The sequence below is a fragment of the Anastrepha ludens genome, chromosome 6 (assembly GCF_028408465.1).
Source record: "Anastrepha ludens isolate Willacy chromosome 6, idAnaLude1.1, whole genome shotgun sequence".
NCBI lineage: Eukaryota > Metazoa > Arthropoda > Insecta > Diptera > Tephritidae > Anastrepha > Anastrepha ludens.
Window position 1 is genome coordinate 127,187,589 of NC_071502.1, and position 24,350 is coordinate 127,211,938.

At 36.0% G+C, this 24,350-nt stretch overlaps 2 protein-coding genes across 5 annotated transcripts in view; one reads left to right on the forward strand and one right to left on the reverse strand.

The window, feature by feature from the left end:
* Window positions 1-24,350, reverse strand: part of LOC128868345 (neurogenic protein mastermind) — a 204,116-nt gene that overhangs the window by 93,156 nt on the left and 86,610 nt on the right. For 3 of the 4 annotated variants that reach the window (XM_054110331.1, XM_054110335.1, XM_054110333.1), the window contains one exon: window positions 12,642-13,803. In XM_054110331.1, the coding sequence (XP_053966306.1) occupies window positions 12,642-13,466 (825 nt within the window). In that variant the 5' untranslated portion in view covers window positions 13,467-13,803. Of the gene's footprint in view, window positions 1-12,641; window positions 13,804-14,715; window positions 14,817-24,350 lie in introns of those variants that run through there. The other variant, XM_054110334.1, reaches the window with a different exon arrangement.
* On the forward strand, window positions 22,229-24,003 carry LOC128868347 (jerky protein homolog-like). Its single transcript, XM_054110339.1, has one exon. The coding sequence runs from the start codon at window positions 22,298-22,300 to the stop codon at window positions 23,930-23,932; it is 1,635 nt and encodes a 544-aa protein (XP_053966314.1). The 5' UTR covers window positions 22,229-22,297; the 3' UTR covers window positions 23,933-24,003.

Below are 24,350 nucleotides of genomic sequence, written 5' to 3' on the forward strand. Positions count from 1 at the left end.
CGGTGCTTCTTGGGCAGCTCTGCGCCTTCTGGATGTTTACATTCTCGACCTTACTTTTTTATCTTTTGAGCGGCTTTATTGTTCAATGGTTGAGCCCCCATGTAAGACAAAATGAATCTTTATTTTATTTATACGTACTACGAAAAATGTTAGGTCAGTACGTAAAATGTAGGATTAAAAAATAAACTTTATTTAATGTAGATTAATATGCAAAAATGTAAGATTAACAAAAATTCGACCTCCAGCTCCGATGTTCACCAACGTTCTGCGCTCTCACTTGTTTCTGCTTTTTCAATTGTTACAGCTGTAGATACTTCTTTGCCGACCACCCCTTTACCGACTGATATTGTCTGTGCAGACATAAGGGTGACACTTAAATTGTAACATAACTAACATCTTACATACATATATGTATATAATATATATATTCGTTTTGTTTTGTTTAAGAACGATTAATCGTCTGAGCCACTGTATATCTTTCTACATTCATATGTACACAAATATGCGAGCTGTTTCCATACGCTGTCGTCTCAAACTCATCAGGTCGCAAATTTGCAAATGCTTTTGCCTCATTATAACAAACAAGGATATATCAAGCAACTGAGGTAAATGGGTGGTGTCCAATGAGTCAAAACAGTGAGTGAATTGAGTGTTTATATGAATGTATTCAAGTTAGGCCAACACATATATTATATATGGTCGGTGTAAAGTGTGCGCATAAGTTATAGAATATATTTAATATATGCATAAATATGTATACCCAATAAACACTTGGCAAGCAAAACTCAACTCTATATTTAGCATTTCCTTTATTTTTTAAAAATTTCCTTATGCCTATTGTTAAAAAATGTTTGTTATCAGCTATAGTACGAGTACGAGTAAACTTGAAAAAGCATTAAACCCATAATGCTTGGAATATGTGAATTGTGTAGACTATATTTCGCTTTGGCAAATTAAAATATTGTAGTTAAATAACATATGTAGCTGTACACCAATGATACATAGGTACATATAGTATACATGATTATATGTATATGAATGCGAATTTAATAAACTATTTCAATTGAGAACTTCTGAAAATCCTCTATTAAAATTGTGCCCTGTAGTTTGAAAACCCTATCAACTGTAAGTTTGAGTATTTGGTTAGTAATAAAATGCTTCTCAACTTGTTATTGGATAAGAATATTTATATAACCAAACTTTTCATACTATGTATTCACACATCCCGTCTTTTACTTTAAAGGATATAACAGAAAATTTATTGAAATTTACACAGTGCCACATGAGATCATAAAAAATACAAATTGGCACACACATACACATAGTAGAAAAAGTCTGCGTTCACCTATGCAAATATTCTTTGCATTAGAAAAAGTTCAAAACAATAAATATTTCAGAATTTTTTTTTTAATGAGTTTTATTAAGTTCACTTAAACGTAACTATCACACATATTTCGCTACCAATAACAAAATCAAATTTAAAATGAGATCACATAAAATTAAAAAGGCCATTCAAACTAAACGGAAAAAGTTTGCGTTCCCTTCAATAATAATAAAATAAAAGGCTTAAGATCATAGAAATGTTTTAAAATTAATAGCTAGTTGGATATCCCCGGCTTTTTATGACTTCTAGGAGGCGTCTTTTCATTGATCCAACTAGGTTGGCTGTTATTTCTAGACTTATGGGTTCCCATTCCTCGTTTAGCGCGTTCTTAAGCATTTCCTTGCTAGTTATTGTACGCTCTCGTATTTTTTTTTTCTAGAACGTCCCATAAGTGCTCAATGGGGTTAAGGTCAGGTGATTGTGGGGGTGTGCGAAGTTGTTTTGGAACATTATACAACAACCACAACCCAACAATCTCTGCTGTGTGTTTCGGGTCGTTGTCCTGTTGGAAAACAAATCTTTCACCGAGTCCCAGTTTGATTGCACTTTCTCTCAAATTCGTTTTTAAAATATCGAGATAATCATGTCTGTTCATTATCGACTCAAAAAACTGCATATTTCCAACGCCCGCACTAGCCATACACCCCTATATCATGGCACCTCCTCCCCCATGCTTTACCGTAGGTACCAGATTTTGCTTTCCAGGTGCCGTTCCGTTTTTCCTCCAAATAATTTTACGACTTTTTATCCCGAAAATGCAAAACTTGCCCTCATCTGAAAAAATCACACTATTACAAAACTCAGGTGGCTTGTTTACGTATTCCTTGGCGAAAGCCATCCGCTTAAGTCGATTTACTTGCGATATGAAGGGTTTTTTTCGGGCCACTCTGCCGTGAAATCCGATTCTTTTTCGAATTTTTCTTACTGTATCTGGATGTACTATCTTTTGGTATTTTACTTCTATGTCTTTTGAAATTCGGCTTGCTGTTAGTCGTGGATTAGAATTCACAAGAATAGTTATGTTGCGTTCTTCTCTTTCCGTCAGTTTTTTTGGACGCCCAGAACGAGGCTTAGACTCCAAACAATTCGTTTGCTTGAAGTTGTTTATCACTCTTTGGACTGAGGAGTATTGCCTCCCAACAATTTTCGCGATTTCCCGATAGCTCTTACTATTTTGCCATAAACTTACAATGATTTTCCTTTCACCAATATCTATTTCTTTTCGCCTTTGGTCCATAGTAACAAAAAATGTATTTCTAATACCAATTTTTCCCTCTTTAGATTTGTTCTTAACCGCGTCAACTACATGAATGATTTAAAATTTAATTTAACGTAATCCCCATGCAAATAATCGTCACTATTCGAAATGAACGCACACTTTTTCTGCTTAGCCTATTTAAGTAACTGTACTACAATCCCGTTATCTGAACAAGACGCAGCTCAAACTCCAAAAAATTTTGTTCATAACCTCTATGAATAATTTTCTTTGAAATAAGTGAAAAGAAATAACTGAGAGTTTTAAGATAAACACGTTAAATTATTTTAATACTTTATAACAGTGGGTGAACGCAGACTTTTTCTGCCATGTGTATGTTTTGCACAAAAGATAAAACTATTTATTTAAATTTATTGAAAAATAATTCATTGAAAAGTGCTGAAGAATTGTGTATTCGATCTGTTCGTATTAGCATATTATTCGTAAAGCTTAACATAAGCAACCAACAGGACTTCGAAAGGGCGTTACAAGAGGAGTAGCGGAAAATAGCACACAAATTTAACAAACAACTTGTAGGATCTATGCAGACTCGGCCAAAATAAATTTTAAAACAAAAAGGCTACCCTACAAAATATTAATTAGTAAAATATTCATAAAATATGTATACAATTGAAGTTTACCTGAACACAGGAAATAAGCTGAGAAGCTGTTTTACGGCGTATTTTTTTTTCTTGTCAATATTCTTCTTAAATTAAAGTTACTTTGAATTTAGTTCTTAGTGTTCATTACTCAAATATAAATATACATATTTGTATACACTGAAATATTTTGAAAAGGTAGTTTATATAAAAATGGGACACATTTCCTTTGAAATAAATGAACACACGAAATGAGCTGTAAGCCACTGTATATATGTACACGCATATAAAAAACCTACCAACACTTGCGCGGTTCTGCTTTTAATTTTCTTTTTATTATTTCAACTTTGGATTTGTTTACTACGTTTTTGTTCCCTTGTTGTTTGGTGACTTTTGTTTTTATTAGTGCGCGACGTTGCATGACATTAAAATATCGATAACAATGAATAATATTGAGATTTGTGCTATAAAATTTCGTCAGTAACAACCACTAAATGTTTAACAGCAACAAGAATAATGAGTAAGGCGAACAACATACTTATATACATATACAGGGTGACCGATATGAAGTGTTACCTATTCATAACACCATAACTTTTTTGTGTGAAATTAGTTTTCATTGATTTCAAAGACAAAATTGTTCAAAAATGATTACAATTTGAACATATATTCACTTTAGCTCGATATGACCACCTTTTGCCTTGACTATAGCCTTCAAACAGTCAAAAACTGGGTTGCATGCTGCACGAATGTGATCTTGCTTTTTTCAGCGCATCCATACTGGCATATTTTTTAGTCCTCACCTTGCTCCCCAAAATAGACCATCGGATTTGCGTCTGGCGAATTCGAAAGCCATTGTGTGGACGAAATGAAGTGTGACATGATTTTTTAACCATTCTTGGTTCGCACGAGCTTTATGAGACGGTGCCGAGTCCTGTTGGAATGTCCATGGTCTACGACCGAAATGTTTGCGTGTCCACGGCTCTAAAGCAGCTTCTAAAACATTCAAACAATTCCCGATAATAAGTCGCATTCACTTTGACACCAGACTCGATAAAAACGATTGGAGAGCGTCCATCAGCGGTCCAAACAATTACTTCCGATGGGAAATTGCTTCGAGTGGCCATACGTAGGCTCAAATTTTCGTGTGAGCGTTCGGTCAAGTAAACCCGATCGTTTTGAGTGTTTATGAACTGCTCAATTGGGAAATTTGTTTCATCAGAAAACACAATGTTAGGAAATTCGCCACGTTCGTGCAAGCGCAACAGCTCCTTTGCTCTTTCGCACCGATCTTTTTTTGCTGGGGCGATAAAAACGATTGGAGAGCGTCCATCAGCGGTCCAAACCATTACTTCCGATGGGAAATTGCTTCGAGTGGCCATACGTAGACTCAAATTTTCGTGTGAGCGTTCGGTCAAGTAAACACGATCGTTTTGAGTGTTTAAGAACTGCTCAATTGGGAAATTTGTTTCATCAGAAAACACAATGTTAGGAAATTCGCCACGTTCGTGCAAGCGCAACAGCTCCTTTGCTCTTTCGCACCGATCTTTTTTTGCTGGGGTGAAAGATCGTGTGCTTTTTGGAACTTGTAAGCCTTGACCTTGAGCTCATTTTTCAATATGTGTCGAATGCTGTCTTGCTATCGCAAGTTCTTTGGCTATTTTTCTTCCACCTCGACTTGGATTTCGTTCAAGTCGAGCCTTCACTTTCCGAACCATTTTTGGCGTTGTTGCGATTTTTTTGGTCCTCCTCCATAGCGTTTTGCAATGCTACCAGAATCATTGTAACGTTTTATAGTGCGATGCACAAACATTTTATTCACTTTGAGGTGACTGAGCTCACGAACTATGGCTGGTTGTGAATTTCCAGCGAAATATAACGCAATCACACTATTACGTTTGAATTCCATCACAGGGAAAAAAAATCGACAAAACTGAGACGCAAATGCTTTTGATGGCTTATAAACAATATATTGAACTGTCATTAGAACAATTTTGACGTTGATGTCATGAGCTGTTTTATAGATACAAGCAGTGTGATCCATATCGTTCACCCTGTATACCTACATAAATATGTATACCAATATACATTTATTATTTAAATTAATTAAATAGGTATCCCAAGGTGTGCAGAGCTATGCCCAGAACTCAAGTATTTGATGTTCAATACCTTCTAAGCCGACCCTCCGATATCAAACTATTTTTTAATTTATCCAACGACTTATAACCCGTGACAACTCAATCACTCACCAATTGCGATGTTTACCCGCCAGCCAAGCCAAGGCGAATTGAGGGCGACGTAAACGTTTTGAAGTATTTGTTTTTTTTTTTTTTTGCAGTTTGGTGTTTTGAATGCCTAAATTTCAATAAGAATGTAAACAAACAAATAAGGCAACTACGAGCACTCTAGAATTACAACCGGGAAATGGCTAGAGAAAAACTAATCAGTTGCTATAGCGAAGTCACCAAACTGTGTGCCACTGAATACAACGTAAGTGAGTTTGATGTGTTGTTAAGGTAAAACTTTGATTTTTTACTTTCGATAAAATCAATCATTTACGGTTAATGTTCCATTTCTCTGCATTCCTCATACCGTATATACAGTTTAGTTTCTGCTCAATATAAAAAAGTTTAAATAAAAATTAAATATAATTAGGGTTTTCAAGCAAAGATGCGAAAAGAAAATGCCCTTCGCTGGTGACTAATGCCCGGCATTTTTTCTGCCAATCGAATTCATTGAAGTGTACGATATATGTATATATGCACAAGTATCTCCGCTTGACGCTGGGGGACCCCCGTCAACACCACTAAGCAAAATTTTACCTTTCCAACTATACGCGTCCCACTATCACCTTTTCCCTTGCGTGCGTCTTCTCTATCCTCCTCGTTTTCTCTATTCATTTATTTGCTACTCTATATTTACGACTGTCTGGCTGTCTGCCCGCATTTGCTGAATAAATTGCAACGTACTGCAAAAAAAAAACATCCAACAACTAAAGCAACAAAATCTCATACATTTAAGTATATTGAAATAATTTCTATTTTACTTGAAAAGCAAAAACAAACAAAAAAATTAACTCAGGTAGAAAGCCGTAAGTACTGGGTATATCGATACAGCAGCATGAACAGGGGCAGGCGACATGGAGGAAAGCATAAGGTGGGAAAGAAAGGCAAACGAAGCTCGCAGAACACAAACAAAATGACTGCCAATGAAAACAAAAATTTTACAATTTTTAAAAATACAACAAGAATAGCAACAATGGTGTGATTGCGGTACTAATAAAGAAAACTTTTTATAAATACACTAATATTCCAATAATAACAATAGTGGTAACCTCTCTTTGCCAATGGAAAAATGGCAACAATTTTTAAAAAGGCTTAAGTCATCACAGTACCTCAGCAAAGTAGCACCCCGTATCCATTGGAAAAATTGTTTATGAAAATTATGAAAAATACTTTTATTAATAGAGAGCATATCGTTGGAGTCCGTTGCGAACCAATAATGATCGTTCAAATTAATGAAATCCCACTAATACTTTATTTCAAATTCTTTACTTTTTTAACAAACGCTTTCTGATTAAACAAATCAATAAAATACATAGATATAAATATATAAGTATATATAGCATATTTTATATCATGATTATTAGTTCGATGCACAAACATTATATTCACGAATAATGGGTGGTTGAGATTTTCCAGCCATATATAACGCAATCACACTATTACGTTTGAATTCCATCACAGAAAAAAAAAATTCAACAAAACGGAGACGCAAATGCTTTTGATAGCTTATAAACAATATATTGAACAATATTAGAACAATTTTGACGTTGATGTCATGAGCTGTTTTACAGATACAAGCAGTGAGAGTTGGTAACACTTCATATCGTTCACCCTGTACATACCACATAAGAATTTATTGCATGTGGCTTTGTTATATTTTGTGAAAACATTACGTATTGATTTGTTTGAGTCTAAAATTTCCATTTAAAAGGTAGTCATAATGAGTATGCTGAAAGTAAGCCATTTCAGTAATATATTATTAAATTTTCGGCAGGAATATTTTCATAAAACTTGTGTGAATGATAAACGACTAATGAAATAATCAGCATTAACAATGGCAGCGACATAACATAGACAGACGTCAAAAGCATTAAATTCAATATAAGAGACGATGAAAGATTTAAAGAGGAAAGCATTTGGAGTTTAAGATGAAAATAAGCAAAATAAGGACGATATTCAATTTATAGATTAATGGACCACTTTTCAAGTAGGCGTAGGCATAGGCATACATATATGTACCATACTTATATAAAGATGTAAACCACAATCGGAGGGGCTTTTGTGAAATTGTAAACAGTCAGCGATCACTCGGAGAATAGCAGCACTTGAAGGCGGGAAACGCAAAGCACAATAGCAAAAAAAACACACAAATAAATATGTGTTGGTAATAACAATAACAAACTGTCATATAACAAATCCACCCCGGTTTCACTGACTGAGAGAGAGATTGTCATCAATGTGTGAGAATTTTCGCTTGTCAATGAATATTTTTGCTGCGAATCACCTGCAAATAATACAAAACGACGTAAGTACAATGTATACATACATATGTCGAAATGAAAAGCAACAATAGCAACTGTCATCGTCTTCTTTACGTTAAAATTAATTCAAGTTATTGCAGTTAAAAGCCAATAATACCAGTATTACTACAACAACTTCGACAATGGTGTGCAAAGTAAAAATAATATAAAAAAATGGAAAGTAAGTGACGTCTATCAGTTTAGCGCTAGAAGTTCGATACTTGGTTCTCGCTAAGGTGACAAATCAAAACCAACAAATGGCTATAAAATGAAAATGCGAACATTATCACCATGGCAAACAAATGAAAATGCGAACATTATCACCATGGCAAACAAATGAATTTACTCTTGCAATAAATGATTTCAATCGACTCACTTCGACTATAAAAACACAACTAAAAATATCAAATATTTCCCAATTGCAGCGCGGTCTCGCTGTGACGATTTGTTAGAAAAATTCAGAAACTGAATAAGGGGCACTTTTCACAAGTGATATTTCCACAATTACCCTTTTTTCCTTTCAAGTGAATTTTTATTTCGGAGAGTAGAAGCATCTGATAAATCTGTCGCGCAATTTACTCGCTCAGATTCCGGAAATTTTGCTTGTTTACAAAGTCACATAACCAGAAATGAGCCCACTCACTTAAGATGATTTTCTTTTGATTTTAACGCATGACACGTTCAGAGAACATACCGCTATTCACTGTCAAAGTTCAAGCGCATAGTGTTTAGAGAAACCCTATACAAATGTTGTATGCCCAATTGTCAAATCTAAAGCAGCAGCAACAGCAGTATTTTAGTTACACTATAATTTTACGGTAAAAGCAAAATCAAATATTACCCATTGCATCAGAGCAGATCTATGGATGGATACTTTGCTTGTTTCATTACAAAATAACATCAAAATAATTTCAAGCCATTGACTATAAAAACAACAGCAATAAAAATAAAACTTGCTAAAACAATATACTCAGTAGCAGCAAACACAAAAAGTCCAAGCAATAGCTACAGAATAACAGCAAAAATAATAATAACAACAGAAGTTAATGCAACAACAAAAAATAGCAACTGATACAGTGACGACAACGGACAGTGGTTCAACATGCTATAATAAGTATAAATGTCTATTATAATTCTTGTTAGTGAATAAAGTATATTTTTTGTAATTGTCAATGTTGATTGTTTGAAATTCGAAGAACCTACTTGCGAGCCAGTTACTTATTTCTTTCCTTTTCTTTCAACCAACTAAATCACATTCAAAATCTGTCAACTTCAACTGCCCAAATATTTCTAATTAGGCTTTAAATTATGAATTACATTCGGAATATTTACACAGCAATTGTCGTGCAGCATTATATTGTGTGACAACATTCATGGTCTTGCTTGTTTCATTTTGTAGCTGTATTCGTGTTGGCCCCCACAAGCTAATGTATCTGCGAGATACTTTTTCTTACCAGAACTTTGGATACGTATTTATCATTAATACATATGCATTTACCTACATACATGTACACATGTCTACTACACTGGGACTATCATTATTGTAATGCCAACATCGCCAACAATAACTAGAACAGCAATACCAACAGCCATATGAAGTATAAGTGAATAAGTTTATATGAATGTACAAATATTCGAAATGAGCGAACGAAAAAATACGCTGACCTCATTATTCCGCCATACTATGAATACTCTGCGTGCACCCTGTGGCATACAGCCGCTATTGCCGTCAATGCTGCTGCTACTCTGCTATTACTATTGCTCTTACTGTACAAGTTGCTGTTGTTTCTGCTGCTAAAGATTTCGTCGGTATGTTATTGCTCCACTAATCCATTTAGGTGTTATTAATAATGCTTTTGTTGGTGGTCAAAAAGTAAATCATACTCCAGTGTCAGTGCCAGCAACAGTATGTACTGGATAAGGTACACCAACCTCAGGAATTAGAGTATTTTGGTGACTACAACTTCGTTTTCTTTGGCTTTGTAGAAAAAATATAGCAATCATAGCACAAAACTGCGCCAAGCAAGGCTCAAGCCATTTGTTCGAGACAAATGCAGAAAAAAGCCGTAACGCATTCCAAAGATGAACAATTATCAACTGGGCATTCAGCTCAATTGAAGTTTGAGGTGTCCTCCTCATTTGGAAAAAGTTATAAAAAAAATACACTTTTTGAAATATTGAATTTCGAAAAAATTTTAATTTTTTTCTTTTTTGCTAAATAAAAAATGTTCAACTACTTTTTTGCAATTGTTTCTACAATACATGAAGTCATTCGTGTAAGTAATGACGATCATTTTGAATCCAGAATCATTAAAATCGGTTCATTCTTGACTAAGTTATGAGCATTTAAAAAAAATTTTTGTTATATAATTAAAAAAAATCGATTTTGAGCCGAAAAACAAAATTGCCGATAACTCTTGAATAAAATTTTTTTCGGGCGAACAAAAAAATACGTGTCTCATTATTTTAACTAGGGAGCAACATATTTGAGTTTCGTTGTCACTCGAAGAACATGACCCGAATAGCCCGGTTGAATTGAAATGGAAAGCATCACTGGCAATTGGGTAAGCCTGTAGGCTACTAATCGCAGATTTCTCTTTTAAGGGTAATATCGCTATTCTCTCGGATAGCCAAGCTGCAATCCAGGCACTGGGTTCGGCTACTACAACCTCTAAAGTGGTGGAACAAAGCAGGAATAGCCTCACCATCTTGAGTGAAAGCCATAAAGTTACCTTAATCTGGGTCCCGGGACATTGGAACATTGAAGGTAACGAAAAAGCACATGAACTGGCAAGAGGGGGATCTGCCATGAATAACGCTCTTGCAGAATCGATATTCACATCATTAGCTGCAGTCAAGAGTACAATTTCCCAAAAATACCTCCGAATCGTGGACTGTAGGTGGAAAGTACAGACGAAATGCAAAATTAGCAGAACGTTATGGCCCACCTACAACCTCAAGCAATCGTCGGAATTAATAAGAATGAAACGACGCGACGCCTGGAGACTAACGGCAGTCATAACTGGCTTTTGGTCTATTGGAGAACAAGCAGCCAAAATGGGTATCCCTCACAATACATACTGTCACAGTTGTAAACAAGTGGAGAAAAAGGAGACAATCTTCCATTTCCTCTGTGAATGCCCTGCGCTATGGAAGGACAGAATGTTAACCCTGGGCCAACCGCTGTTCGAGAATCTCGAACAACTGTCTGGCTTAGACGTCAACAACCTAATAAGGTTCCTTAACCGCACAAACTGGATATAGTTATGCTGTAAATAACCGTTAAACAAGTTGGTAACGAGGATGTGGCAACAAAATGGTGCGGAAGCGCTAGTCGGATTCTGGAAGAATCACCACTTTAACCAACCAACCAACCAGGGAGCTTAATGGACCGCCTGATGTCCAGCTCTGCGCATCATCTGCGCTGTCCGTCATTTATCACTTAAATTATTCCTTCCAGCAAACATCTGGTAAACTTCCCAACTAAATGGAGTTGTTGTTGTTGTAGCAGCAAAAACATTTCCCATACATGTACGGGGAGTGCTGCTGGAGTGGCAGTCCTTGGCTGGATATATAGTAAATCTGGGTCGTTCCGGTAACGTAGAATCGACTGTCGGGGGAACGTAAATCTCTATCGCGCAGAAGCTTTATATGGCTGATGAATTTTTAGTAGTTTACTAAGATTAGATTTGCATAGCTTGGGCAGGTTTCCCTTAAAAGGCATTCATTTTTTGACCGTAGAGACTCATCTTGATGCCGAAAATTAGCGTCCCTTATTCTATCATCACATGTTTTTCAGAAATGCCAATACTTTGGAAATCCAATCATCCACACCATCGGATCCGGGTCTAAATTATCCAGATTTTTGAATAAGTGGCACCCACCGCCGTAGCCGAATGGGTTGGTGCGTGACTAGCATTAGGAAACACCAAAATTAAGAAAAAGATTTTTCTAATAGCGGTCGCCCGGCAGGTAATGGCAAACCTCCGACTGTACTTTTGCCATGAAAAACTCCTCATAAATATATCTGCCATATGAAGTCGGCTTGAAACTTTAGGTCCCTCCATTTGTAGAACAACATCAAGACGCACGCCACAAATAGGAGGAGGAGCTCGGTCAAACACCCAAAAAGGGTGTGCGCGCCAATTATATATATACATATATAAGATATCTAAAGCTTGTTCTCCACATTTTTGGACATGCACACAGAAAGCACTGAACGAACTCTACTTCGACTCTGTCTACCGAAGAAATTAAATACATTGATGTTATATTTCACTCTAATCTTTCTTTTAATTTTCACATTAATTTTATTATCTTTAAATCTCTTTCAATTTTGTGCTTTGCGCATCGCTATCTTCTACTAATTTTAATTTGTTCCGATCAAACTAATGAGAACCCCATGTAAACGAAAAGTTCCTTCCTTCCGTATCGTAGTACCGTAGATTTTATTTCACGATTATTAAAAAAATCCCGTAATACCGACTCAGCTGATTGCTCTCTCACCACACAGTGTTGCCAAGTATTACAGTTCGAAATCATTTACAAAATATAGATAAATGAACTATTTGCATTTGTTGGTTTTTGGCTTTGGTTTATTAAACAATGAAAAATTGTAACTGATAACGCGGATGTGTGAAAAAGTGTGTAAGCAAAAATATCAATGGCAACATTGTATAGATACAACCAAACACATACACTCACAAACCGATGTATTGTGTAAATATGTAATTAAAAGAACCCAGTTGTTCTCGGGGGTGAGTTTTTGTGCACGATAAGGGATTGCGCACGGAGTTCACTGTTCAGCATTTGACTTACCACATGTACACTGCTCTGCAGATTGCCCGCCATCATCGCAGCCGCCGCAGCCTCCGTGGGCTTTTTCTCCGTTTTCTTAGCTGCTCGTTTGTTTTTGCTCTCAAGGAATCGTTTCTGCAGTGCCGCCGTCTCGTGATTTTGTTGTTCGCACACAGTGCTGAATGTCTGTTCGTAGCGTGGCACGCAGTCCGTCTGACGACGCCTATAGTTCTCGATGCGGCGCCTAAGCCTATCAACCATTTGTTGCCTCTTCGGCGCCACAGTTTCGGGACCGCAGCCGCCCTGATTGATGATCTGGTTGTTGCCGCCGACCGTCGGCCCGTTGACGTTATTGCCAGCGCAGATGAGGCTGCCCATGCCGCCAGCTCCTCCAGCCGCTGTTGCTGCTGCTCCAGGCGCACCTGCAGCACCGCTAGCTCCGCCGCCGCTATGGCCAATGCTGCTGCTAATGCCGCTTCCTGTTCCTGCTGCTGTTGGATTGTATGGGGAATGTTGTGGCTGCTGTTGGTGTTGTTGTTGTACATTCGTCTGTTGCTGGTGATGTTGCACCTGTATCTGTTGTTGCTGCTGCACATTATGTAATTGATGTTGTGTCACTTGCAATTGTTGATGTTGTTGCAGGTGTAATCCTAACGATTGTTGTTGATGCAGCTGCTGTTGATGCTGCAACTGATGGTGTTGTAAGTGTTGCTGCTGTTGCAGTTGTAACGTAAGCTGTTGTTGGCGTTGCTGCTGCTGATGTTTTTGCTGTTGATGCTGTTGCTGCTGGGCTGCGGCGGCTGCCTGGCTGGCGCTCTGAAACACAGGAATGCCCCCAGCATCCATAAATACGAATTTCTGTTTCGGTTGTGTCGTCGCCGTCGTGTCGCACTAGTCCGAACTTCGAGCGGCGCGCACGAATGCACCACGAAGCGCCGAAGTTAAGCCTACGTCTAGTACAAAGTTAATTCAAAACTTCAAGCCAAATAGACAGTTTTGTGAGAGGCTATGAACACTTCAAAAATGATAACTGTCCTCAGTGCGAAGATGGTCCAGTAGAAATAGGTAAGCTCACGGGGTCATTTTCTTATTAGTTTGTCGTTGAAATAAGTTCCTTTAAGCAATGAGTATTCAAATTCCCGAGTGAACGACTTATCACTGTTAACATTCATTGTAAGATTTGCTGGAAATAAAAAATAATATTGTTAATTTTAATAAATTTCGTAGTAGTTGTTATAAAGAAAGACATGCAAAATAAAATTTTACAGAACGACAGCTTTACTGTGCGAAATCGATTACAATGTATAGAACAACCTCAGACTCCTTTCGACCATGTTAAAAGTCTTCCAAGTAATACAAAATTTATTCCAAGGCATTTCATTTCTTAACGTGGGAAATCACCGACTTACGAATGCAGAAATATAATGCAAATATAACAAAGCCATTTCTATTTTGTATTCAAAAACAAACACTAGCGATGCCAATCATAATATTGTGCGACCGGATACTTATGTATGTATGTATGCTATTGCAATGATCGGTGTGCATAAACTACTTTAGTTGTATATGTGCTGTTGATGGTGGGCATTGCTCATACTGAAGTTAGCAGTTATTAGAGGTATTCCTCTAAACATCCAAATATTTGAAACTCTTAAATTTAAATGGTTACAAGCACTTTGATAATTATTATAATAATTCGTTTAATTCCTTCTTGCCTTCCCTTAAATTTATGTACGTATTGAAATCATCGCTCAAACTTTCATAACTTGTGTTAAAAGCTGGTAAGCATGTGAGGTTTACGTGATTTCCGAAGCATTCAAGCGTTTAGAGGAATACCCCTAACAAAACAATCTGCCGCTAAGTCGCTACCGACAAGCAGGTAATTGATAACATGGATACTAACATTAAACTCACAACAAGGAGTTCACATTTCAAAAACTTTTTTTGTAATTTCAAAACATTCATAAATTTCGATAGTACTTGCACAGACGTAACCGCGCCAAGAGCGCCGCGCAACGCTTGGGAAACAATTGGAAAAGATACATTCACACAATAGTTGCAATCGAAGCGATTGCGTTGTCGAGTATAATTATACCTCGTCGTTAGTATTTTTAGCCCGAGAATAGCCGAGAATTTCGTATTTTTCGTTGAATCTCTGTTATGTTGCTGGAAATTAGTAACAAAACAAAAATCAGATTACTATACCGCTCCAATATCGATGACTGACTGACACAATGACGACGAATGAGACGCAATGAAATGCTACATATCGACGCTACTTCATGCGTTGCTTTACCCCAGGCGAGTTGGCCGACTCTGGCTGGTGAGTTGAATTGAGTTCGCTCACTGCTGCGGTGAGTAGGAAGCAGGGTTGCCATTGTGTTTTTTTTTTAACCAAAGATGGTTAATTATTTTTTCAACAAGTATTTTGGTTATTGTATTTCTAAAATTCTAAAATTATTCCTTTTTGGTGAAACTCGATAAAAATTCGTAATGTTTTACTACATCATGAAATTGGGTATTTCACTTTACATTTGTGTCGTGTGTACTGGTAGCATTGCAAATTTTGTATTCAATAGTTGGCAGAAGTGGATGGCAATTACTTTTGAATCCGAAAATTTCTGGAACTTACAAACATTAAGACTCAACTCTGAAAACTCTGAGATAAAACCTTTAAAAGTAAAACAAGTAAAATCGTTAAAAATTAATTTAGTGGATGAAATGAAGAGTGGTTTAAATCGCGGATGATAGATTGCAAGGTTTGACCATCCGAAACAAAATTGTGAGAGTAACTTCGGCATGCCATTGGGGATTGCGTAGTAGAATTCTGTCCGCACATTCACACATATTCACACACTCGTCCAATCAGTCGTTGTTCCGACGGCAAAGAAGTATCATGAATATTGGCTGCGCATATAACACACACAAAATGTAACTGTTTTCGTAAGCAAACCGCTGTCATAACCGCGATAACACAGCAAATCAGCCAATTCCTTTAAAATCACTGAGAGCCGGTTAACGTTCTGATGTTGGTCACACCTCTGCACACTGTACAACGTGGGTTTGAATTCAGGATTTATTCCATAGTTTTTTACTATTTTTTGCATAAAATAATACATTATGTTTCTTTCAACTTAATATTTGTTTGCAGAATTTACGTACCGAATGTAAATGTACGTAAATATATTGCACATATTTATAATTATATGTACATATAAATACTTACCTACATACACATGTGTATGTATAAATGAATTTGAATAAAATTTAATTTCTGTTTAAAGTTTAGTGATTTTTCTTTTGCGTAGGCAACAACACTGGTTGGAAGCACAACATATACATAAGTACAGGTATCCCTTGTATAACGCGATAGTTACGTTCCAGAAGAATTGCGCGTTATGTAATTCCGCGTTATCTAAAACATAGTTTTCATATAAATTTGGGGGTTATGTTCCAATAGGTTTTTTTTTAAATAAAATATATACAAAATAACAGATGCACATATATTTCAACTCAATACTAAAGTTCAGACTTTCTTATACAATTAAAAACACAAGATATGAATAATAATACATGTGTACATACATATTTCAAAATTCAAAAAACAAAATTTAAATAATTATGTGCACATTAAAAAATTTAAAAACAAACTAAAACAAATTAAAGGTTTATTAAATTCATATGGTAATTAATCTGTTTCACTGTCTTCAAAGATCTTTGCACGTGGGCGTTTTGGGGGAGCAATAGCTTCATCAGAAGATATTTCTTCAACATAATTTTCGCTATTGGATAAGAAACTAGTTGTGGGACCTTGTGGTTCTTCTACTGGTTTTATAATTGCAAAATCTGTTATCAGTTTTTGGTGGGTGGTTTTTTTAAGCTCCTTTTCTATTTCGTAATAAGGTGCTAGATTAATATCTCTTTCCCTTATTATTTTGCTGGATCTCTCCAGCGAAGGATCATTAGTTGTAAAGAAAGATTCCATTTTCTCAACCAAACTTAAACCCTCTCGTATGCGCTTCAGAGTGAAACTGGGAATTGATTCACAGATATCTTCTACCGAAGTGACGTCATCTTGTGCGAGATTTGAGACGGATGGTATACTCACACATGTTGTGAAGGCAAAAAAGGGTAATTCCCGGTTTACATGAAAAATACATTACATACGGCGGCCGCCGTAGCCGAATGGGTTGGTGCGTGATTACCATTCGGAGTTCACAGAGAGGTCGTTGGTTCGAATCTCGGTGAAAGCAAAATTTAAAAAAAAAAAATTTCTAATAGCGGTCGCCCCTCGGCAGGCAATGGCAAACCTCCGAGTGTATTCCTGCCATGAAAAAGCTCCTCATAAAAATATTTGCCGTTCGGAGTCGGCTTGAAACTGTAGGTCCCTCTATTTGTGGAACAACATCAAAACGCACACCACAAATAGGAGGAGGAGCTCGGCCAAACATCTAATAGAAGTGTACGCCCCAATTATTTATTTATTTATTATAAATATGTGGTACGCAAATTAGTGTTACCAGATTTTATAATTATGTATTTTCCCCTTCGCGTTATATAAGTCTAAATTTCGCGTTGTACTGAAACCTAATTTTTCCAAATCGCGTTATATCGAAACCGCGTTGTATAAGACCGCGTTATACAAGGGATACCTGTAGTTTGTTTTGCGACTCCCTGCGAGCCGCTCAGGCTGTGGCCAAGATAGTCTCATATCGGACGCCGATGGTGCGCAACGAAGTCGAGCGTATTCTCGGAGACCTAACGCTAACAACGACTATGGCTCCGACTAACAAAGGTCGTTGCTTGCTTGATTATTTGGCTGTTTGACTCAGACTGCTGAACGATTATCTGGCACTCAGTTGGTTGGTTTGATTTTTACTAATTTTAGCTTTCTGATAGCTTTGCTATGCTTGCTGGTTGCTTGGTTGGGCATTCGTACCAAGTTTCCCATTCGGTTGGCTTGTACATTTAATGCTAAACTACCGTGCTTGTGGGTAACCCATTACGATGCACTCAGGCGTCAAGAAACCATAGGAAAGTTGGCCAATTACCGACAAATAGAATGCCTAAAAATATCAATATCTGACGTGTGCGAGGTGTGTTCAAAATATAAAGTGAAGGTTTCAAATTTCGCGGGCTACGTACATTCGACTTATTATTTTTTTATGTTGGTACTCTCGTCTCGGTTTTAGCAACATAGCATGTTTAGTTTGTTTGTTAGAGGCATGAATAAGTCGAGTGTTTTGCGTGTTCGCCGATTTCTTTACAATATAAAGAAAAAAATCATTTTCAATATCCACGGTATAATATACAATTAATATATATGTATACATATATGTATGTAATTGGCGCGTACACCCTTCTTGGGTGTTTGGTCAATCTCCTTATCCTATTTGTGCCGTGCGTCTTTGATGCTGTTCCACAAATAGAGAGACCTACAGTTTCAAGCCGACTCCGAACGGCAGATATTTTTATGAGGAGCTTTTTCATGGCAGAAATACACTCGGAGGTTTGCCATTGCCAGCCTAGAGACGACCGCTATTAGAAAAAACTTTTCCTTAATTTTGGTGTTTCACCGAGATTCGAACCTACGTTCTCTCTGTGAATTCCGAATGGTAGTCACGCACCAACCCACTCGGCTACGGCGGCCGCAAAAACATAACACAAACTAAAAAGGTAACTCACAGCCAAAATGATGCAGTCTTAAAAAGGCATTACATACTAATAACTACTATAGAAATAAAACCTTTAAGGTCCTCCTTCTGTCATTTCTCTTTAGACAGCTTTCTGAGATCAGATTGGTTTCGAATTTAATGTAGAATCTACCACAGATTCTCAATAACATCCAAATCCGGCGATTGCGCTGGTGTTTGGAAAATATGCGGGCAATCCAAATGCACTAATTCTGTACAATCGCCGAATGTTTCATTTGTATAAAATTTTCCTTTAAGATACCCAAATACTTATTTGCGGATTTTGTGGTTGAAGCTTCGCACTTGGTTTTCTCGAAACAAAACTTTTGCCCGCTGATCTGAATAGGCACTTGGTTTCGTCAACAAAAATTATGGTATTCCAGAATTTCTCATCCTTAGTCATATGACCGCGAGCAAACTTTAATGTGCACTACGATATATGGCTTGTTGTGGGCTGTGCGTTCATAAAAATCAGCATCCTTAAGACTCTGCGAACAATTTCAGGATGTCACTTTTCTCCAAAATATGTTTCATCTTCATTTGGAATTGTTGGAGCAATCTCATGTGGATTTTCACGTACTCTTTGCTACATCACTCTAGAATTAATGCCAAAAATTTCTTATGCGCAGTTTTTGCCTTATTTTGCACATGGTTTTCATCCACATAATGCCCAATAGTGTTAAAAAGTGCCGGGACTTAACTTAACCATTTGAGTAATTTTTCGTTGGTTTTGTATATCATAGTGATTTCGAACTACATATATCACTCACTTCAACGGATATTTGACAACCAATTTAAATTTCACGCATGATACCACCATCTGCTAGGATTAAATAAGTTTGGTTTATTTCTAGGCACTAATAAAGGGTGATTTTTTAAGAGCTATAGGAAAGTTTTTCAAAAAAACACACGTAAAATTCAGAAAAATGCAGGAAATTTTTATTTAAATCGATAGTACAGTCCATATAATTTAATGTTTGAAGATTATTTCATGCAAATGTTAACCGCGACTGCGCTTCAAATGGTCCATCCGCTTAGTTCAATTTTGGCATACTCTTTCCAATGTTTCGGCCGGTATCTCACATATTAATGCTTTAATGTTGTCTGAATAGACATGAGTTTTAACATAGCCGCATGCTGTGTGGCATGTGGCACCGTCTTGCTGAAACCACATGTCATGCAAGTCAAGCTCTTGCACATTGGGCAAAAAAAAGTTGGATATCATTTCACGGTAGCGCTCACCATTCACAGTTACGTTACGATTCGCAGCATCTTTGAAGAAGTACGGTCCAATGATACCTCCAGCCCATAAACCGCTGATCTCTTCTGGATACATTGGTATCTCTTGCAATTCTTCTGGCTGATCTTCACTCCAAAATCGACAATTCTGCTTATTTACGTACCCATTTTGATCCAAAAATGAGCTTCGTCGCTGAACACAATTTTTCGACTTTAAACTTTCTTGACAGAACACGCATTTTTATAATAAAATTCAATGATTTACAAGCGTTCTTTTGTAAGACGATTCATGGTTAAATTATAGACCAAACTGAAGATGTTTGACAGTGAAACAAAACACGAAACGTGCGTCAGCTGTTTAAATCAACTGTTTAAAAAGATAATAGCTGAAAAATCACTCTTTATAACTTTCTGCGCATTTCAAATTTTTCACCGCTTCTCCGCAACTTACAGTAAATGCGTGTGCACCATTTTAGCTGTGACTACATATGGGCATTTCTCCAATGTCGAATGCGACATTCGTACGCATTCAAACTGAAAAAAAACATATACCAATACATTATTTTATTTTGACAAAAGGCGAAAGCTATAGCACTTGATTAGCCCTATGAAGGTTGATTTTGGCAAATTGTTCGTTTTCAAGATAATTACTAAAAATCAAGCCATTCGCATGCGACAAAAAAAGGAGTCGCTTTCAAAGCAAAAAAATTAAACACTTTTTTCAGCGAAACCTGAAGAAATATATTAATGCGACTAATTTTTAAATGTTATGCATTGATGTATCTTAATAATGCTTTTTATTTTATTCAAAAATATTGAGTAGTTTATTTTTTATTTAATTTTAATCACTGTCGCACGCGACATGTCGCATGCGACATTTTGTTCCATCATACTTTTTATGTTTATTTTTTTACTTTTTATGTAATTAGACATGCAAAAGATGATTATAAATGATTTTTAATATATTCAATATATTTATTTTAACAACCAAAATTATAAACTTAACAAAATATCTTCAATAAAGAAAAACAAAAATAAGTATATTAATCTTATATACAGTAGAATTCCGATTATCCGGATTCCAATTATCCGGACATTCGATTATCCGGATTTTTTTTCGTAAAAAAAAAAAAAAAAATTTTTTTTTATAATTTTTTTATGTTTTAACATTTTTTAAAGTTAAATTATTATGTAGTTTTAATTTTGTGATTGTAATATTTTTAATAAATTAAGTAATTTACCAAAAAACAAAAGGGCTTCGGAGATAAATTTTAATTGTCACTTGCACCAATGTTATAAAATAAATTACATATTTCTAAAAATATTTTTTCATTTAATAATAAATACATAATATTGATGAAAAGTAAACTTGAATTTCTAGACTATAATTTATTATTAATATTTTTTATATTATCTAAATTTTGAATGTGTAGAATGTGTAGAAACTATATATATAGCATTTGCAAGTGCGTTTTTCGTCGAGTTTAAGAACGTTATCCCCTCCTCTGTAGATTTCACTTGACCGAGACTAGGGATTGCAATCCCGTGTTATATTTTCAATCCCGGGATCCCGGGATTTGGATAATGTAATCCCGGGATTTGGATAATGGTACCGGGATTAGGATTGGACTATTTATGAAAAATACTTACACATTATCATAGTTGAAAGTACAAAAAAACTGAAAACATAATTAAAAAATTGGTTTAATATTATTATTTATTGAAACAAAACAAAACAAAACTTAATTCATCATAAAAAACAAATAAAAAATAGTATAATACATAATGAAATTAACATTTCTTGTGTTGTTGTAAATAAGCTTTTAGAAAACACAACTCGTCCAGCGTTTCATCGTTCAAACGGCTTCTTATTTTTGTTGCAAATTGTCCTGCCGAAGAAAATGCTCGTTCAGACTCTACACTAGTAGGTTTTATCGTCATTAAATAGGAGTATGTTCTTTCCAGGTAGTCACCACGTCTCCCTCCATTTTCAAAAAGAGACATTTCTTTTTGAATTTTTGATGACAGTGTCTCAAATCTAATAGGCTGCATTGGTGCATATCCCTCTTTAATAACTTTATCTAGTTCTTCTGCTACACTTAATGGTTTTTGTGTACAAATTGATTCAGTTATTGAATCAAATTCTGAATCAATTTCAAGGTTTACCTCATTTGAAATAGAAGATCCAGTTGCATGAGCTGTTAGTACACATTTTTTTACATTGCGTATCACTCTCTCCCTCTCATTTCTCTCCGGCAGCCATATTAATTAATTTCCTAATGTTAACTTGTGCTGATTTCATTTTCCTACCCGTATTTTGTTAGGAGGAACGGGCCGGGACTGCGCCTTCTCTATGAATTTACGTTCTCTGTAATGCTGAAAACAGAATGATACCGCGCCGTGCCGTTCCTTTTTTTTTTTACTGTATTTTTGTTGTGATTGAGTGTTTTCTTTAACAGAAATTTACGGAATGGCGGCGCGGAACGGCGCGGTGTCATTCCGTTTCCAAAACAAAAAATTCTACGTACATATTTCATAAAAAAAAAATTAATTTTCTGAGAATTAAATTCTTAGAAAATTTTGATGAGAAAAAAATTTCAAAATATAATTCAGACGCCGCGTTCTTCGGCGTGTACAAACTTGTATGCAAACAGCGGTTAAATTTTCGTCGCGTTTTCCAATCTTTATATATTTTTTATGTCTAAGTGATTTGTTGTAGTGTTTCGCGTACAGTTTTTGCGTAAAATGTTTTCTAAAAGAAAACGTGTTGTGCTTTCAATCACAGATAAAGTGAAAATAATTGAACAATTAAACAAAGGAGTGTCTAATAAATTTTTGGCTGAAACTTATAATGTAGGAACATCGACTATTTCGGATTTAAAGAAAAACAGTTCTGCAATTTTAAAATTTGCTTCTAATTTGCAATTTGAGGATGGAAGTCCATCTAGAAAAAATATGAAAACTGCTGAAAATAAAGAACTTGAACAGGCAATGTTTAAATGGTTTTTACAGCAGCGTTCAATTGGAAATCCTCTTTTTGGACCTATTCTTTGTGAAAAAGCAAAAATTTTTGCTGAGAAGATGGATAATTTGTCCGAATTTAAAGCGAGTGACGGTTGGCTGCGTAATTTTAAGGCTCGGCACGGCATTCGAGAGCTCGATTTGTGTGGAGAAAAGCTTTCTGCCGATAATACTGCAGCAGAAAAGTTTATTGAGGAATTTAAAACGAAAATTGAAAATTACGATCCTGAATTTGTTTTTAATGCGGATGAAACAGGCCTCAATTGGAAGGCACTACCTCGTAAAACTTTAGCTTCAAAGAGAGAAACAAGTGCTCCTGGTCACAAAGTTAGCAAAGATCGCGTGACAGTTCTTACTTGTGCCAATTCAACAGGCAATCATCGGCTTCCATTACTCTTAATTGGCAAATCCAAAAACCCAAGAGCTTTTAAAAACGTTAAAAAGCTTCCAGTTGTTTATAAAAACCAAAATAAAGCATGGATGACTTCTGCATTGTTTACGGAATGGTTTGATGACGTTTTTATTCCAGATGTTAAAAAGTATCAAAAGAAAATAAATAAAAAGGGGAATGTATTGCTTTTGCTGGACAATGCACCTACTCATCCTTCAGAAAGTTTACTTGAGAGAGAAAATGGTCGTTTCAAAGCTCTTTTTCTGCCACCTAATGTGACCAGTTTGCTGCAACCTATGGATCAAGGCATCATTGAATGCATGAAACGACTTTACAAAAAACAACTGCTTCGTAAGCTACTGTCAGCCGATGAAAATGAAGAAGGTACTCTAATATATCATAAAAACATTAACATAAAAGATTGCTGCTACATGGTAGCTGATGCATGGACTTCCGTAAAGGCGATAACTTTGAAGAGGGCTTGGAATAAAATAAATGGAATTTCAACACAACAGCAAATACAGGAAGAAAAAGAAAATGCAGAATTGAAGAACAACGAGGAAAGTGATAAAGATACTGATTCAATGTCTACGGAAAACCTGCAGAATATGATTACAAAAGTTCCAGGCTGTTCCGAGTGCAATGTAGAGGATATCGAAGATTGGTTACATTCTGATTCAATAGATCCTGGGTTCCAATTATTGAGTGACGATGAAATTATTCAGAGTACAAAAGAAGAATCATACCCAGTGGACACAGAAGATGACAATGATTCTACATTTGAATTAGAAGCTGGACCTTCTGCAAGTGAGGCGTTTGCTTGTTTTGAGACTGCCTTAAATTGGATGGAACGACAATCTGAATGCGACCATGTAGACCTTCTTGTCGTCAAGCGCTTGAAAGATCTAGCTGCTAAAAAGCGAGTTTCTTCATTAAAACAGCGTACATTGACAGAAATGTTTAAATAAAATTATTTTCTTTAATATCTAAAGTTAAATGAAGTAAAGTGAGTAAGTTCTTTTATTCTATTAAGTTATGATTAAGTAAAGCGAGTTTGTTCATTAATACACTTACATTGACAAAAATGTTAAAATTATTAATGCTTTATTTCCCTATATATATAGCTTTTTTGGTCAAATCCGATTATCCGGATTTCCGATTATCCGGATCGAGTCTGGTCCCAATTGATCCGGATAATTGGAATTCTACTGTACTATGTAAAAGCAAAGAACGGAAACTAACTTAACTGAGAATAGTATTACTAATGTCAAATAAAGTTCTTTTAATGGAATATGCAGTCCTAGCTGCTTCTAACTGTTGGCCATCGCAACAAAACGAATGCAACTAGGATATACCTGGAATATTTTTCACTTCCTTCCATTTTTC